Source organism: Elgaria multicarinata, chromosome 8 (assembly GCF_023053635.1).
Source record: "Elgaria multicarinata webbii isolate HBS135686 ecotype San Diego chromosome 8, rElgMul1.1.pri, whole genome shotgun sequence".
Classification (NCBI taxonomy): Eukaryota; Metazoa; Chordata; class Lepidosauria; order Squamata; family Anguidae; genus Elgaria; species Elgaria multicarinata.
Genome location: NC_086178.1, coordinates 9,276,663 through 9,295,984, shown reverse-complemented (window position 1 = coordinate 9,295,984; position 19,322 = coordinate 9,276,663). Strand labels below are relative to the sequence as shown.

The following is a 19,322-nucleotide window of genomic DNA, read 5'->3' as shown; positions in this document are numbered from 1 at the left end:
ATTGTTTATTTAAAACATTTATATCCTGCCCAATATCATTAAGATCTCAGGGCAGCATACAGATAAAAGCATGCAGTATAAAATAATAAATATACACAGCTAAAAACAAATTAAACCGTGAACCAAGTTAAAACAATATATAATTTAAAAGCAGTAAAAACAATTAAAATAGTTAAAACAATGTGCCATCTTAGTGAATTTAACAATTAAAGGCTTTGTTAAAAAGCCACGTTTTCACTTTTCGACAGAATAAAATCAGTGTTGGTGCCAGTTAGGGTGCCACAACAGAGGAAACTCTGTAGACATGATATTGTGCATTCAGCTGGTTATATAAGCAAGGATTTACAAATTGTATAATGCAAGTGGGACCCGCAACAAAAAGTTGCATTCTGGAGTGCTCCTACTCAGGATAATCCATTCCATCCACCCTCCCAATTGGATTGATAATTGTGTGTACAAGTAAATTTACTATAGGATCCATAGATAGTATAATAGCAGTATAATTATAAGTGGTTTAGATGACAAGGGATACTATTAAATAATTTTTGATAAGCATAATCTTAAGGTATTCTATATTTCACATACATTCTTCATTTTATTGTACTTTAATATACTATTTACCACTTTGAGAATCTTTGGCTCAAAAAATAGTATACAAATAAACATTAACAAGCAGTTGGTTCACCCTGAACACAGTTTGTGGAGAAAAATCAAATCATAGTTAAAGGACAAAAATATTGAATTATAGTGAAAACCTTTATTATTTGTGGTATCTGTGTGCCAACAGCTTTCCAATAAAGTTTGTTTCATGAGAATTTGTCAACAAGAAGATAGTGAAAAAAGGCTAACCAATTCCAGACTTTGAATATATACTTACTTTTTCATATCACATTTGTTCCACAATATTTTATTAACACAATCCTTTTGTCCATAGTCACCACAAAAAAGGAAAGAATTCAAAATTCTCTTCACTCAAATTCTTATTCAGCTTAATGAGGTCTTAATAAATTATTTGGAAAGAAGTACCTTAATGAGAGTATCTTCATGTAGTTTAATTCCAAGTCTCCACGCGCCTCCAATGATAGGAAGGGAAAGAGGCCCAGGAGGGTAGTGTCTGCGTGTCCAGAGTTGGCCCAGGAAGACCAAAATCAGAAGAGCCACCAACACAGCAATCAGAAGTGCCCGTATCCCCATCATTCTCCTGCCTTCTCTTTGTCTTCAACTGTTGCTACAATGTCAGGGTGTGTTGACTCTGCTTTCCCTCATGGCCTTTTGCGTTCCTTAGAGATGTAAGGAATGCAACTTTCCTTACTTCTTTCTCTAGTACCCTGTTAACATCTATTTATATTCGCCAGCTACAAAACAACAAAACGAAATAAGCAGTTAAGCATAATCTCTTCTTAGATCATTTTACTGTTTAATTTGGTCCTCCAGGCTTGTCTCACAGGAGCACGGTGTACTTTACAGCATGACTAATTCTGACATGTCTCACTCTAAAAATTGGAAGGAATGTTTAATTAGAGATGCCAGTCTAATTCTGCTCAAAGCTAACATGGGACCATTTTGGGGAGTGGGGATTGCCATAAATATTCAGAAAAATCAGTGTACCATAAGATGATGAAATATAGCTGAATCTAAGAAGAGTCCTGCTGGATCAGACAAGAGGTCTATGTAGTTCAACATCTTGTTTCCCACAGTGACCAACCAGATGCCTCTGAGTGTCCCACAAACAGGACATGAGGGCAATGGCCCTCTCCCAGTGTAGCTCTCTAGCAACAGGCATTCAGAAGAAAGCCATTGATAGCCTTATCCTCCATGATTTGTCCAAAGCCTTTTAGGTTCTTGGCATAATGGATGAGTGAGTCCTGTGTCTTTTAGTTCCAGGAACTTTTCTCTTTTGCCTCTCTATACTCTCAGCTACCCAAGGAGAGTTGCAAGAACATGTGCATAGACTAGCTATCTCCAACCTGGTGTTCTCCCAATTTGTTGGTGGCCATGCTGGCTGGGGCTTAAGGACATTGTAGTCCAGCTCAGCTTGAGGGCACAAAGTTGATAAAAGCTGCTGGCAGAGACCATCCTGGAAAGTGCCAGGTACATGCTGGAAAATGGGTTGTGTCTTCCTTTATATTTTACATTAGATGGATTTTCCTTTTACTGAACTTGCAGTACTACTCCGAGGAGAGGCAGGGTTGCCTTCAGTACTGTCAGGGAAAATGACAAGTGTTTAATCATGTTTGCTAATGTGTACCTGCGGAGATGTGTATCTATGAATAACACACACACACACACACACACACACACACACACATACACACACACACACACACACACACACTTCTGCTGGCTTCCCTCCTGCTCTTAAGTTGTTTCACAGTGTAGATCTATGCCTCTGTGTAGATTTGGCCATAGAGTGGAGAAGTACGAGGACAGAATGGACTCAGCAATTCAAAACAGAGCATCAGATTAAGTGGTAAGCAGTGAGGGAAATAATTACAGCACTAAAATTATTTGTATAATAATTCTACATAATAATTTCACATAATTATTTGTATATTTTTTACAATGAGCTACAGCAGGGGACAACACAGATTTTATAAAGATGGGGATGTGTTGTCAATCCAACTATTGGTGCTCGATTGAGTTCCTTCACTCCTTCTGGCAGCTGGAACCTGAAGGCCCTCAGCAGGCTGGTCAAGAAGATTAAGAGCTTGACGCTCACCAACTGCTCCCCAAACAAACCCAAGCCCCTGAATAGGAAATAAGGGAAAGGCAGCAAGTGAGTTAATAAAAGGGGTGTGCACGGACCCCCCGCTCCGCCCACTTCACTTGCAGATCCGCCATTTTTCGGATCGGGCCGCTCCGCCCCGCCCCCGCTCCGCCCACTTCCGCTCCGCTCCGCTCAGAGCTCCGGATCCGGATCTCCGTTTTTGCCCCCCATAGGGTTGCATTGAAAGCTAAAAAAGTATACAACTTTTTTTCTGTTCAAGTTAGAAACCTCACGTTTGGCACCATGACACCTCATGGGGGTATACACATGCACGCCAAGTTTCAAAGCAATCCCATCATCCCCTGATTTTTGGGGAATTTTTGAAAATCGGGCACCCCATTCAGACCCCTTGGGATAGCTCCATCAATTTGCATGTTAGAAACCTCAAACTCGGCACCATGAAAGCTTATCCATGTGTCCCCATGGACACCCAGACTCAAAGCAATCCCATCATCCCCTGATTTTTGGCGCGGCTCTAACCTCTAACGCACCACCCATAACCCTAATTCACACCCCTTTCGATAGCTCCGTCAATTTGCACGTTAGAAACCTCAAACTCGGCACCATGATAGCTTATCCATGTGTCCATAAGGACAACAAGTTTCAAGCAAATCCCATCATCCCCTGATTTTTGGGGATTTTTTGAAAATCGGGCACCTCATTCACACCCCTTGGGATAGCTCCGTCAATTTGCATGTTAGAAACCTCAAACTCAGCACCATGAAAGCTTATCCATGTGTCCACATGGATGCCCAGACTCAAGGCAATCCCATCATCCCCTGATTTTTGGCGCGGCTTAACTCACCCCAAATTGTCCCATTCTACAACTACGTCAATTTGCACATTAGAAACCTCAAACTTGGCACCATGATAGATTATCCACGTGTCCACATGGACGCCAAGTTTCAAGGCAATCCCATCATCCCCTGATTTTTGGGGAATTTATGAAAATCGGGCACCCCATTCACACCCCTTGGGATAGCTCCGTCAATTTGCATGTTAGAAACCTCAAACTCGGCACCATGATAGCTTATCCATGTGTCCACATGGACGCCCAGACTCAAGGCAATCCCATCATCCCCTGATTTTTGGCGCGGCTTAAACTTTTTAACTCACCCCAAATCAAGTCCCATTCTACAACTACGTCAATTTGCACGTCAGAAACCTATCCTTTGGTCCCATGACAGATTACCCATGTGTCCACATGGACACCAAGTTTCAAGGCAATCCCATCATCCCCTGATGTTAGGGGAACTTTTGAAAATCGGGCACTCCAGTATGTCAGGGATTTAAAGTTGCAATGCAGACAGCTCAATGGGGCCAGTTCCAAGGAAATCCCAACATGCCACAAGATAACCCTAAATCTTCTGGCACATTTGAAAAAGGGATTATTGAACTTGATAAAGTCTAAGTGAGCGCAGGAAGGACTTCTCCCCTGAGTCAAAGCAAGACACATCCACCATCCCTGCAAGGCGGGAAGGGGAGAAGGGAGGGAAAGCAGGCAGACAGGCAGGCAGGCAGGCAACATGCATTGTAGTGCCGCAAGGATGACTTGAGCACTAACTCATAGCAAACCAACCCGTAAGCGGGTGCAAGGAGCAAGTGAGGCAAAGATGGCTGGTTGTTTCTTTCTAAGCCAGCAGTTACGCATTGAGGGGCACAGAGGAGGACGACTGGAAGCAAGCGTGCCGGAGGGTGCTGGGCACGAACCGCAAAGCCCATCTCCCAGGCACCAGGCGGGCAGAGAGGCAGGCAGAGTGACATGTCATAGATCTAGTATTGGGGAGGAGTCAGTCCCAGCAGATGCCCCACCACAGTAGCACCCTGGGTGGGCGTTGGAAAACGCCATCTTGTGGGTCCATACTTCCCCCACCTCATGTCCTGCAGGGTTGCCTGCCTAACCCTTGTGGGGATGGGAGATGGAGAGCTTAGAGTGGCAGTGCCAGCAGCAGCCTTCGGCTTTCCCCTGGAACCAGTGGCCTTGCCCGCCTCTTTCCCCAGCAAGATCGACTGGTGCTGTCTCTGAAGATGCATCTTCATGCTGCTGGTTCCATAATGCCCTGTAGATGAACCCCTGCTTAGGCTGAGTTTGCAGTGGCGACAGACAGCAAAGCGGGGATCCGCTCCCAACTCAAAGTGGTCCCACACGATGCTTGTCTTTCGTTTCCGTGGTGACACCACCAATTGCCCGCCTGAGCTCTCTGGTGTTGCCACAGAAACAGGGGTGGCAGCAGAAGAGGGGTGAGATGAGACTGGGGAGAGAGCCTCAGCCTGCTGCTGCTCCTCCTCAGCCCCCACATCCTGGAGGACCACCGCCTCCTCCTCCTCCCCCTCCACTGTGCTGAGGACCTCATCTAGGTCCATCAGCGGGCTCATGGGCTCAAAGGATAATGAAGGAGATACTCCTCCTCCTCCTCTAATGGCACTGCTGCCACCTGCTTCTTGCTGCCACCTGCCTCTTGCCACCTGCCTGCTTACGGGTGCCAGCCTGAGCCTTGCTGCTTTCAGCACGCCTGCTCCCTCTTCTCATGATGACTAATAAAATATTAATACTACTACTAATATGTATAAGGTACTATATGTATAAGAAGAATATAATATGTTTAAATGTAGGGAAATGGGACAAGAAGTGGGACTTCACAAAAGCAGTGCACACACAGCACAATCGCAGTCCAAGTTACACAGAGAAGAAAAAGAGAATTATATTTTTTTGGTATTTATTTGTATATAGATAGAAGGAAACACAATCAGGATTTAAGAGAGGGGAGGGGGGACCAACCAAGTACTAATATGAATAAGAAGAATAAAATATTAATACTACTACTAATAATATGTATGAGAATATACTAATATATATACTATAGTACTAAGAATATGTAAAAGAATATAATAATATGTTTAAGAATATTACTAATAAATGTAGGGAAATGGGACAAGAAGTGTGTGTATGCTTTCAAAAGAAAGCTTTCACAAAAGCAGAACAGTCAGGGGGGGGGCAACCAACCCAACCCACCAAACACACACTCCAAAATTTAAAAATAAAGTTTATATTAAATCAAAGTAAGGGAAAAACACAGGGCAAACTAAGCTATAAGTCAGAAAGAAGCAAACAAACACACACACACGCGCCAAACTAAATCTATCCTAATCTATCTCCAAAGTCCAAAGCAGGAGCACTAACTAACTAAGTGTTCCCTCCACGAACGCCAACGCACAAAGAGACACAAAACAGAAAGTTCTCAGGGTGGGTCTGCCTTAGTCCCCCCTCCAACGCTGGGATTGGAGGATGATGCTTTCTGAGGAGATCAATTCTCATCAGGATTGGGAGTTGAATGTGCCTGTCATCGCTTCCAAAAAAACACAAAAAAACCCAAACCCCGATTTTTTTAAAAAATTGCACAAGAACCACAGGACGCAGAAAGTTGAGAGTAGTCTCAAAATGACCCCCATCCACGACTCTCTGTGCACAAGAATTTTCAGAACGATAGCTTAAACCCCCCCCCAGTTATCCCCGATTCTTTCCCTCAATGCAATCCTATGGGCGAAAAGCCGAAAACGCCGTTTGAGCCGTGCGGTTGACCCGATTTTCAAAAAAATATAGCACGCGACCCGCAGAACGCAGAGAGGTGAGAGTGGTCTCAAAATGACCCCCATCCACGACTCTCTGTGCACAAGAATTTTCAGAACGATAGCTTAAACCCCCCCCCCAGTTATCCCCAATTCTTTCCCTCAATGCAATCCTATGGGCGAAAAGCCGAAAACGCCGTTTGAGCCGCACGGTTGACCCGATTTTCAAAAAAATATAGCACGCGACCCGCACAACGCAGAGAGGTGAGAGTGGTCTCAAAATGACCCCCATCCACGACTCTCTGAGCACAAGAATTTCCAGAACGATAGCTTCAAAAAGAACGTAGTTATGCGTGATTATTTGCCGCAATGCAATCCTATGGCGAAATGTTTTCAAGATGGCGACCGGAGCGCTCCGCCTGAACTAGGAGCTCCGAAAAATGGCCGCTTCTCTTCGCCTTGCTTCTAGGGGTCCGCGGTCCGCTCCTACTCCGCCTCTGGGTAAGGCGGAGCAGGCCAATCCACTACTGCTTCTACGCTCCTAATCGGAGCGGATCACACCCCTAGTTAATAACCTGTTCTCCAGAGCATATATAAAGGAACAGGAGTTGGTATGCCCTGCCCCCCTCCCACAAAACTGCTACAACTTCCCTCGGCATACCTCAACTTTACTAGGGGTGTGCACGGACCCCTCTCCACTTCTCTTCCAGATCCATGATTTGCGGAACGGCCCACTCCATCCCGGCCCTGCTCCGCCTATATCTGCTCCGCTCCGCTCGGAGCTCCGGATCCGGATCGGAGCTCCGTTTCCCCCCCCCATAGGGTTGCATTAAGCTAAAAAAGTATACAACTTTTTTTCTGTGAAAGTTAGAAACCTCAAGTTTGGCACCATGACACCTCATGGGGGTATACACATGCACGCCAAGTTTCAAGGCAATCCCATTATCCCATGATTTTTGGGGAATTTATGAAAATCGGGCACCCCATTCACAACACTTTCCATAGCTCTGTCAATTTGCACGTTAGAAACCTCAAACTCACCACCATGAAAGCTTATCCAGGGATACATACGCATGCCCAGACTCAAGGCAGTCCCATCATCCCCTGATTTTGGGGGAATTGATGAAAATCCAACACCCCATTCACACCCCTTTCCATAGCTCTGTCAATTTGCATGTTAGAAACCTCAAACTCACCACCATGAAAGCTTATCCAGGGATACATATGCACGCCGAGACTCAAGGCAGTCCCATCATCCCCTGATTTTTGGCGGGGCTTAAACCTGCAGACATCTCAATGGGGCCATTTCAAAGGAAATCCCAACATGCCATGAATTGGGGAGTAGAGATAAACCTATGAAATCTTCCACACTTGAAAAATGGATTTGGAACTTCCAAAAGTCTAACTTGAGGGCAAGAAGGACTTCTCCCTTGAATCAAAGCCAGACACACACAACATCCCTGCTAGATGGGCAGGGGAGGAGGGAGGGAAGGCAGGCAGGTAGCAGACATTTCTGGGGGCATAAGGAAGTGAGCCAAGGATAAGGCAGTAATGCATATAAAATGGAATAAATAAATAAACAAAGGAGGGGTGGAATTAAAAGCAGCAGTGTTGCTGAATAAACAACAAGAAGAACTTTTTTAAAAAGGCTATATCTGTCTTTTACCAGCAATAGGGGGACGTGCCCAGGGGAGGGGGAAGCAGCTGCCAGTTCAGCTCATGAAAGCCATTGCTTCACCAACAGCTCTGAGGAGTAAACGCTCACTTCAACTCATGATAGGCATTGCTCCACCACTAAGAAAAGTAGAATGCTCACTTCAACTCATGATAGGCATTGCTCCACTGGGTTATTCTCTTTGGAAGGCTCTGATGGCCTTCCAAGTACAGGAGAGAGTGGGGGCACGTCCACAATGAGATACCCTAGGGGAGCTCATCCCCTTGCACCACATCTTTTCAGTTGTTCCCCAAAGTTAGGATGGGTAGCAGTGCTCTCTTATTATTGGCTTAGTATATGATTTCAGGTTGTGTTTGTGCATTTGGTGGGGCTACTGTTTTAAAAAACACTGGGAAAAGTCTGTTCAGATTAAGAAAGAGAAGTTTCCCAGAATCCCAAGTTACCCATTTTGCCTATCCCCTCCTCCAACTTTGGGATCATGTGATCATGATTGGGAGTTGACTCTGCCCCTCAGCCCTTCGAAAAAGGTATTTTTCCCAACGATTTTTTTTAAAATTCTAGCGCGCGACCCGCATGACGCAGAGAGCTGAGAGTAGTCTCAAAATGACCCCCATCCACGACTCTCTGAGCACAAGAATTTTCAGAACAATAGCTTAAAAATCAACCCAGTTATCCCCGATTCTTTTCCGCAATGCAATCCTATGGACGAAATGTTTCAAGATGGCGATCGGAGCGGTCCGCCTGAACTAGGAGCTCCGAAAAATGGCCGCTGCTCTTCGCCTTGCTTCTAGGGGTCCGCGGTCCGCTTCTACTCCGCCTCTGGGCAAGGCGGAGCAGGCCAATTCGCTCCTGCTTCTGCGCTTCTAATCGGAGCGGAGCACATGCCTAATCTTTACCCTGTTGGATGGCACCCCTCAGGAGGAGTGGCTTTGCTCAAGGATGCAGCAGCAGATGACTCTGACTGTAAACAGTTTCAAAGCAGGAAAAACTATTGGGAGTCCTTAGACATGGAAACATGGAAACTTTCTACTCCACTGCCCCAGGCTCTGCAAAGTCAATAGCTCATAGGGGATCATCAAACACAACCTTGGCCACTATTGGGAACTGGCCAGCCCAGCAATAGTGGGTTATGTCACAGATTCACAAAGAAAGAGAGGGAGAGAGGCAGAAAGAGAGGGAGAAAAGCCTGGGGGTGTCTGATCGTTCTGGGCTTCCACTCCTAACTTCTTCAGGAAGACTTCTGCATATACTTCTGCTGCTGGTTTGTTTTTAAAATCTTCAGCAGCGTTGTAGTGCTATCCACAATTCGTGAAGGTTTGAAATGGCACATTGCTTTGGAAGGGTGACAGAATGAGAGAGTTATAAAACTTTAGCATGCTGAAAGATTCAAGAACTGTAGGCCAGCATCTCCAATTAAAGGGCAGGGACCGCAGGTAATGAGCTGAGAAAGAGTCTGCTGGCAGTCAGAGGTGACAGCTCTAGGCCAATAGTTTGACTCAAGACAAGAGTGGTATCCATCCTAGAGTCTCAAAGAACTCAAGCAATTGCAGACCTCCTCACAAAAATATGCAACATGTCCCTAAGCTCAGCCTCTGTACCAGAGGACTGGAAGATGGCCAATGTAACACCAATTTTCAAAAAGGGATCCGGGGGGATAGGGGAAATTACAGGCGTGATAGCTTGACATCTGTTCCAGGTACATTGGTTGAAAACATTATTAAAGACATAATTAGTAAGCATATAGAAGGGCAGGTCCTGCTGAGGAAGAATCCACACAGGTTCCGCAAAGGCAAGTCCTGTCTCATTAATCTACTAGAATTCTTTGAGATTGTCAACAAACATGTAGACAGGAGTGAACTTCCAAAAGGCTTTTGATAAAGTCCCTCACCAAAGACTCCTGAACAAACTCAGCAGTCATAGAATAAAAGGAGAGGTCCTCTTATGGATTCTTTAACCCTGGTTAAAGAATGGAAAGCAGAGAGTAGGAATACTTGATCCATGTGCAAAGGCAAAGATTGTAAAGAGAAGAGAAAATTTAGGTGTGCATGTAGGCTGCAGTAGAAATGGAGAAAATAAATGGTACCCAAGAATGTATTTGATGAAAAGGGTCCCCTCCCCCATCTTTGAAAGGCACAGAATAAGAAATGACTAGTTTCATAATTATCAGTATTGCCTCAGGTAAGGGAAAGTCTAACCCACTCTATTCTACTGGGAGGTGCAGAAATAATAGATAAACAAGTAAGTTGAAAGAAGTATATTTTATTGACTCACCAGTTTCATCCCTTGTTTGTGATAGGCCCATTCTTTGAGCCAGGCCAGAATTCCTGAATGACCTGAATGGACATGACAACTGGGTAAAGTTTCTATGAATTCAGTTTCTTTTGGATTCTCTGAAGCATGGATTAAGAGCTAAGTATAGTCTTGTCAAGACATATTGGCTGGAATATTTGTAAGTACAACTCCTCAACCTCTCCCTCTCCTCAGGATCTACACATCCTCCTCCCCTTGCTCTCTCCTTCTCTAGCTCTTCTTCTTCCTCCTGCAACTTAGGGTCGTTCCGTGGCTCTCTGCTCCATGAAAGCCCTGTCTGCTGGTCCCCAGGTAGCTGCAATCATAGTTGAAGCTAAATTCTGGGTCAGCCGGCAAGTGAGTGCTGACAATTCTGTTTGCCTTGACCAAGCCCCTACTATGGCCAGGAGAGATGGGGGATGCATTGATTAGCCCAGCCAGCTCACTCCAATCATACACAGAAAGAATTTAGCAAGTATCCATGAACAGCAAAGTCAAGGTTGGGGTTTCTTAACAGAAAAGTAAAGAGCGAGAAATTTGTGATAATTAGTAAATACAAATCAGACTCAGCAGCCATTAAGGAAACATCTTTGAACATGCTGCATCGATGGTATAGAACCCCAGTGCAAATGGCTCATATCACCTCAGATGGGAAGTCCGACTGCTGGAAGGGGTGTCCCACCAGAGGCACATACTATCACCTCTGGTGGGAATGCCCGCGGGCTCAACAATTCTGGCATAAGATTACAATGAGCAACAATGGGGAACAGCACAGATTTTAAAAGGATGGGTTTGGTATGTGAACCCTATTACAGGATCTGGACTGAGTTTTTCCACTCCTTCTGGCAGCTGGAACCTGAATGCCCTCAGCAGGTTGGTCAAGAGGATGAAGATCTCGATACTTGCCAGCTGCTCCGCCAAACACACCCGAGCCCCTGTGGAGAAAGTAAAGGAAGGACAACCAATGAGTAACACTCTTTTAATGATGATGAAGAAGTATTTATTTATTTATTTATTTATTTATTACCCGGCCTCTATCTCTCTGGACCGAGGTGGGGAACAATGTTAAATACAGAGATACCATGAAGTGCAAAAGACTGCTTGAAAACATATAAAACTGGTACAATATTAAGATAACAATTGGACATCATCTGAGTTGGCCTGCCAGAAGAGATCAGACTTTATGGCTTTCCTAAACTCAGAAAGACAGTTAAGTTGATGAATCTCTTCACCAGGGCATTTATCCCAGCCTGGAATGACACGTGCTTCTGGGAAAGGAATGTATTGGTAGCCTCTTCCCCACCTCACACCCCAAACTAATCCATGAGGAACTGCCGCTCCTACACCTGCCCCCTCTATTACTCCCTTTTATTCTATTGGTTGTCATCCCCCAGACAGGCGTGGCTTTGACCTAGGCTCCACCAGTAGCTGACCCTGCTTGAATACAGTTTAAAAGCAGGCAAAATTACCAGAAATGCTTTAGGACAGAGAAATGCATAGAGCATCTTAAATTAAACAATGGGGAACAGAGGGAATGGAACTGAGAAAGAGTGTAAGACTTTTCTACATGCAGCTGTTAATCCACTGTTAATTTGCTACAGCCACTTTGGGTTTCATTGTAGAATTAAAATCTGAGCACCCTCTGAGTAGTGTTTTCTTTTATGCTTTTATGCTACATAACCTCTAGCTGGCACTCAGGCATTGCTCAATAGCAGAAATACTTAAGAAGAAATGGCACTTCCTTTCGCTTTCTCAATTAAATGCCAAGACTAACCAAAATAGCAGCTGGGCACATTTGTCTTTTATATAGTAGCATCAAACAAAATAATAAACATTCCCAATGTCCCTCTTTTAACTATTTAAACCCATCCCCTTTCCCAATTCATTGCTACATTTTCCCTGCAATAAATAAAACATCACTTAATGTTCTGGTTAGATACAGAAATTAAACTGGAAGGCAAATCATCATCTAGAGAACCTGAAACCAACCGTGAGTAGGGAATGACAAATGCAGAAAAAATGCCTCATGTAGAAAAGTTTTATGAGCTTCTGGCATTCAGAGGTGAAAGTACCAGGGAGGTTGTTTCTATTCTCTCATGGAAAAAGAAGAAACCTGATAGCTTTCAGCTATTCCACTAATACAGAACGCTGAACAATTCTACATGTTAAATGGGAATGCAATTCAGAATCTATTACTAAACAATCATTGCCCAAAGTCCAACACTAAAAATGCACTTCATAAGTAAGGGACGTGCTCTTTGTAGAAAACCACAGCCTAAATGGAGCAGATATAGCTTTGTACTTTGAAAATGAAAAAACTTCAGGCTCTTTCAGTGCTGAAATTTTTGAGGAACAAGTTCAGACTGTGGTTTTGGGCTAAACTGAATTATATCTTATGAAAAGAACTGGGATTGTTTCAGCGTTGCCTGAAAGGAAGCCAGTTGGCATCTCTTGCATCTAACCCAGAAGTCTGTGAATCACAATTACACAAAAACTTGTATTTTAACGTTTATTGTTGTTCCCTGCCTCGATCAAAATGGAGAGGCGGGTAAGAAATAAAATTATTATTATTATTATTATTATTATTATTATTATTATTATTAAGCAGGTCTGGATTTCTGCATTTACCTGCACCAAATGGTAAAAATTCTTCTCTATCTACAAAATTTCCATCCTTGTCCAAAAAATGGTTTGGGTTGAACACTTCAGGAGTTTTCCACACCTTTGGATCGGAAAGAACAGAGCGCAGATCTGGAAAAATGAATGCCCCCTGCGAGAAAGGAATGTTAGACACAGAATGAAGGCAGAACAGTACCTTTCAGGATTGTCCCCCACTTTCCCAGTACTAATCACTTGAGGACTCACATCAGACTGGGTATCAGAAGTGCTCATGATGTTGGAGGAATCCAGTTGGATAGAAGAGCTCAACGATCGGATGAGGCGATCACTGTCCATCTAGTGGCGCTTGTTCATTCGCCTCCAGATGGGCTTTCCCACAGGGCTCTGAGTGGTTTGAGGAGGGTTGGCCTCAACGGTAACCCTTATCCCGCCAGCTGCTGCTGCTGGGCTCCTAGTGGTTGGCCCTCAGGATTACCGATTACTACAAGGGTGCCTGTGAAAGCTCACCAACTTACACCTCGCACCCAATGCCCGCTCCTTTCTGCCTACCAAACAAATGTGACGAAACAGAAGCCAAATCAACCTATTTATACACCCTGCCGGTCTTACAGTGTGAAGTAGATGGGGAAAAAAACTCATAACCAAGTTAGATTATGAGCAAAAAATTCCTACTTGGCCTCTGAGAAGCTGACCAGTGAACCCACACTGTTTACAGGGAAGGGAGGGAGGGAGCCGCACAGCAAAGAGGCACCTGGGAGGGGCCACCTGGCTTATATAGCCCTCAAGTCCCCTCCCAGTGCTTGCGCCACCTGACAATGGAGGAAGCCAATGGCTGGCCTCCACGGCTTGTCATGATGGGTTCTTTTAGATCCATCATTGTCACTTGAGGCTCAGGTGACCTCAGTGGCACGGAGTGCCTTCTACAAACTCTGGTTGGTGGCCCAGCTACGCCCCTATCTAGACAGGGATAACCTGGCTTCAGTTGTCCATGCTCTGGTAACCTCCGAGTTAGATTACTGCAATGCGCTTTACGTAGGGCTGCCTTTGAAGACGGTTCGGAAGCTGCAGCTCGTGCAAAATGCAGCGGCCAGATTGATTTCAGGAACCAGAAGGTTTGACCATATAACACCTGCTCTGGTCCGCTTGCACTGGCTGCCTGTATGTTTCCAAGCCCAATTCAAGGTGCTGGTTTTGACCTATAAAGCCTTACACGGCTTGGGACCACAATACCTGACAGAATGCCTCTACCGACGTGAATATACCTGGTCACTACGTTCAACATCTAAGGTCCTCCTCCAGGTGCCTACTCCGAGAGAGGCTCGGAGTATGGCAACGAGGGATAGGGCCTTTTCGGTGGTGGCCCCCAGACTGTGGAATGATCTCCCTGATGAGGATCGCCTGGCGCCAACGCTGCTATCTTTCCAGCGCCAGGTTAAGACTTTCCTCTTTGCCCAGGCATATGGCGGCACATCCTAATTACCCACATGTTTAGTTTTTTTTAATCGGTTTTTAATGCTTTATGTGTGTATGTTCTGTGTTTTAGAGTTTTAAATTTTGTACACTTGTTTTTACCTCAATTTTAGAATTTCTGTAAACCGCCCAGAGAGCCCTGGCTATGGGAGCGGTATATAAGTTTAATAAATAAATAAATAAATATAAATAAAATAAATACCACCCTCACCCGCAATTAGTCTCCCCATGCCCAGGCTTAGTCAGGCATGGCAGCAACACATTTGCACAACTGCACACATTTCAGCTGCATTTTGTGCCAATTATGCACATTTTGGACATAGTTTGCACAAATCCTGCCAACTAGCACAATTTGTGACCCCCATTTGTAGGGGGGCTACCTTTGTGCCTAGTCCTGAAACTTCAATTAGTCCAAAATGTGGCAGCCACGCTGGTCACTGGTACACCTAGGGATGACCACATTACACCAATTTTAAAATCTCTTCACTGGCTGCCGATTAGTTTCTGGGCGAAGTATAGGTTATCACCTTTAAAGCCCTACATGGAGGGGATCTACACTGTGTACTGGAGGCGCTTGCGTGCACCTGCAGTGCGCCCCCAAAGCGACTGTGTAGATCCTGCCCTAAGAGGTGGAGGAAGAGGCGGAGGAGGAGGAGGCTGGGGAATCCGGCCACGTCCTTGCCGCCGCCCACCTCCCCGCCGGCCTCCTGTGGCCAGCGAAAGAGCCACCCGGGTTGGAGAGCTTCTTCCGCTCTCCGCCCTGCCTTCTTCCACCAAGTGGCTCTTTCGCCGGCAGCAGGAGGCCGGCGGGGATGTGGGCGACGGTGGCAGCAAGGACGCGGCTGGATTCCCCAGCCTCCTCCTCCTCCGCCTCTTCCTCCGACTCTTAGGGCAGGATCAACACAGTCGCTTTGGGGGTGCACTGCAGGCGCACACAAGCAACTTCAATACGTAGTGTAGATCCCCTCATGGTTTGGGTCCAGGCTACCTGCGGGGTCGCCTTCTCCTGTACAATCCGCCCAGCACACTCAGGTCCTCTGGGAAGAATCTACTTCAGCTAGCAAAAACTTGATTAACAACTGTTTTGTTTTACTGATTTTAAATTATATATTGTTTTAACTTGGTTTATGGTTTAATTCATTTTAGCTCTGTATATTTACTGTTTTTATACTGTATGCCTTTATCTGTACGCCGCCCTGAGTTCTTATTGATATAGGGTGGGATATAACTATTTTAAATAAATTGTTACCCTGAGGACCTTCTCATCTGCTGCTCCCAGACTGTGGAATGGCCTACCAGAGGAGATTCATCAACTTGACAGTCTTTTAGAATTTAAAAAAGCAATAATGATCCGATCTATTCTGGCAGGACTATCCAATGAAATTTTAGAATGTTTTAAGGATATTTTAAAGATGTTTTAAAGATGTTTTAATAATTTATGGTATGTTTTTAATCAGTTTTTAATGTGTATATTGTATCATCTTTTTATACTGTTTGTTTTATACTTTTGAATGGTTTTACTTTTTGTGACCTGCCCAGGGAGCTTCGGCTACTGGACGGTACAGAAATGCAAGAAATAAATAAATAAATAAATAATCTATAAGATCAATAATAATAATATTGCACATAATAAGTACCTAGAATTCAGGGAATTTGCATGGCTCAGCTCACAAAACTAGCTGAGTCAGCCATGCTGCACTGGTCTGGCATCTCCTAAAAGTAGCAGAATACCCAGCAACAGACATATTCTGTAAAAATATGGTGCTATTAGTTGTTGGGCAAAAGGAATAAAAACATTTCAGGGGAGTGTTTTCTAGTGGCCACACCTTCAATCATTCAAACCTTTTCCTTTTTAAAAGCTTCCTATGTAGGCAACAGGGAATCAACATCTCCCCCGCAACGCCCAATAAGAGAATTGACTCAGAGCATTCATTCATTTCAGTCATTACATTTCTATACCACCCCATACTCGAAGCTCTCTGGGTGGTTCATAAGCATTAAGGGCAACATCTCCAAATTTCCAAATATCTTCCCACCTCAACATTCCCCCGAGATGATGCCAGCAGATGGGGTTAAAAGATGGGGAAGCTGGCCTGCATACCTGCAATTGCCTGCAGAAGCAGGTTTTAAAAGGGAAAGGGTGGACTTAAGCCACCAGGTGTAGCCACTGCTGTTCTTCAAATCATTTCACCTCCTCCTTGAAATAACCAGAATACCCCTTTCCTAGTTGCAATCAGTGCAAGGGAAGATGGGGGGGGGGAGGAAGTGGGGGGGGGAGTTCGGCCTTAGATCTCAGACTTCCTTTCCAAAATAAAGGCTGGATATTTACAGCTATATCTTTGGAAACTTTCAGATTTGTATTTTTGAACCCATAAGAAAGGAGTTCAATGTTTCTGAAGCGCCACAATCCTGAGATACAGGATTGTGACTATGAGCATTCACTGTATTCTGTAACTTGGGAATGAGATAACCGTTCACTTTTACATCCTTTGTACATTGTCTTGGTGCCCCATATAATAAGATATATTGTGAACGCATCATCTCGTGAATCATAGCATTAGTGTAGGGCAGTTTCTTTATATCTTGGTAGAAGATTGAATGTGATGAACCAAAAACATCTTCTATCTCCTTGTAGACTTTATCTGAGAAAAACAATGAAAATGGAAGCTTTAGATTGAGATCACTTTTTATTTCATAAAGCTTCAAAAGTCATTGACAAATATTTATTCTACATTAAATCATTCCATTTAATTCTCTTAGTGAATCACATACTAAAATTAGTGTATTATTTATTTGTTTATTTATTTCTTTATTACATTTCTATGAACCACAACAGCTGAAACACTTTAATCCCACTTTTTCCTCTAAAGACATCAAAAAACATACATTTCTTCTTTCCACCCCAATTACATAACTTGTGAGGAAGGTTAGGTTGATAAATACAGACTGCCCCAAGGTCGTCCCAGTAAGTTTCATGGTTGTGTGGGGATATTCTATTTATTTATTAACAATTCTTATATACTGCTTGATATAACAAAATCTCTAAGAGGTTTACATGCCAAGGTATTAAAAATCATTATTAAAACACACATTTAAGAAAGAATTCTGAAGCTTGGTTTCTCATTCTGATACACTAACCACAACTTTGCTGAACTGAGCTGCACAGCCTGACCCTGGGGGATCCCCCAGGAAGCCAAGCTCAGGGTGGCCCCAAGCAGAGCTGAGGAGGCACCAACATCACTCTTGCAACAGGCTCAATAAGTCTTCTGGGTAGCCTGCAAAGGTGACCATGGGGGTGGAGGGAGGGGCACCAAAGGCACCCCTTGCCCAGAGTGCTATGTTTCCTAAGGCTGGACCACTCCTGACCTAAGGTAGGTTGAAACACCAGTGCTATCACTATAGAAATATATTGTAAATATAATAAGAACTAGGTCCCCAAATGAATGTTTGAACTAAAGTTGAGTTCCATTTTTATGAAGTCTACTGCACTACATTTCAATGCTGTTACACCTGTCAGAGTTGTTACAATTGCCAATTCTTAGTTCATCATTCTTTATAAAGTTTTATTGAGGCATTGTTTTCGTATTTTGTGCAGTATGATAGGCCATACCGGTTCTGGTCTCTTAAAGATCATTCATAATCTCATATACGTATAGGTCAGTTCCATTTCATTAAGAAAGGTTCTAGGGACATAGGAGGTTACCTTATTCTGCAGGCCATGGGTCCATCTAGCCCAGTATTCTTGACACTGGCCTTAGCTAGACCTAAGGATTATCTCAGACAAATGAAGGGGTCATCCCGGCCTGCTCCCAGGATCCCCTGTGTGTCATTTGGATGCACAAGGATGATCCAGAAGTTCTAGATTAAGCTTTGGAGTCTTCTGATGACCCTCGAAAAGCAGGAGTGTGTGCACTGGGCACGTCCGCATGCCCTAGGGGACCTCATCCCCTTACACCACATCTATTCAGTTGTTCACCAAGGTTAGGGTGGGTAGCAGGGCTGTGTTTCCTATCTGTTATTTATTTGCTGAGTATATGATTTCAGATTGTGTTAGTGCATTTGGTAGGGCTACTGTTTAAAAAAAAACCTGGCAAAGTCCGTTCAGAGACTAAGAAAGAAAAGTTTCCCAGTATCCCAAGTTACTAAGTATCCCGTTTTGCCTATCCCCCCTCCAACTTTGGGATTGGAGGATGCTTCATCAGGTGATCATGACTGGGAGTTGAATCTGCCTCTCAGCACTTCAAAAAGGTACCTCTCCCGCTTTTTTTACACTTTTTAAAAAAAATTATAGCAAGCAAACCGCAGCACGCATAGTGCTGAAAATAGGCTCAAAATTACCCCCACCCACGACTCTCTAAGCACACCAAGTTTCAAATAGATAGCTTTAAAAACAAAAAAGTTATCCACTAATCTTTTCCGCAATGCAATCCTACGGGTGAAAAATCCAAAATGGCAGGCGGATCACTCCGTGAAAAGAGGAGTGCTCCGCTTATGGTCGCCTCTCTTCCCCATGCTTCTCCAGCCCCCCGATTTGCTTCTCCTCCGCCTCAGGTGGAGGAGGATCAGCCCAATTCGCTGTTGCTTCTCCACTTCTAAGCAAAGCGGATCACACCCCTAATTAAAAGCATAAAGGCTCCTTTTTATATTGCATTTATCACTGCCTTAAGGGGATCATTTGTGCAAGTTGGCTATTGCAGAAGTAACTGAGTTCTCTTATGTGTATATTGGTGGCTCAGTTAGGGGACAGGACAGCTCTCAGGGGAAGGCAATTTCCCCCCCCCCCCCGACACTGACATGGTAGCCAGGCTGGTAGGAGGAGGAGGGCACTTCGTTTTCTTCTTCCTGTCGATGCTATTACAGTGGCAGTGGTGCTAGCAAGGAAGGAGGAGGAAGAGAAGGATGTCCCAGGTGCCCAAGCCGTCCCTCCTGCCAAAT

At 44.4% G+C, this 19,322-nt stretch overlaps 1 protein-coding gene across 1 annotated transcript in view; it reads right to left on the bottom strand.

Annotated features, from left to right (window-relative positions):
• Window positions 1-1,194, bottom strand: part of LOC134402402 (cytochrome P450 2C15-like) — a 42,975-nt gene extending 41,781 nt beyond the window's left edge. The window contains exon 1 of the mRNA XM_063131831.1: window positions 1,027-1,194. Within this exon, the coding sequence (XP_062987901.1) occupies window positions 1,027-1,194 (168 nt within the window). The remainder of the gene's footprint in view (window positions 1-1,026) is intronic.
• Between the last annotated feature and the right edge of the window lie 18,128 nt (window positions 1,195-19,322).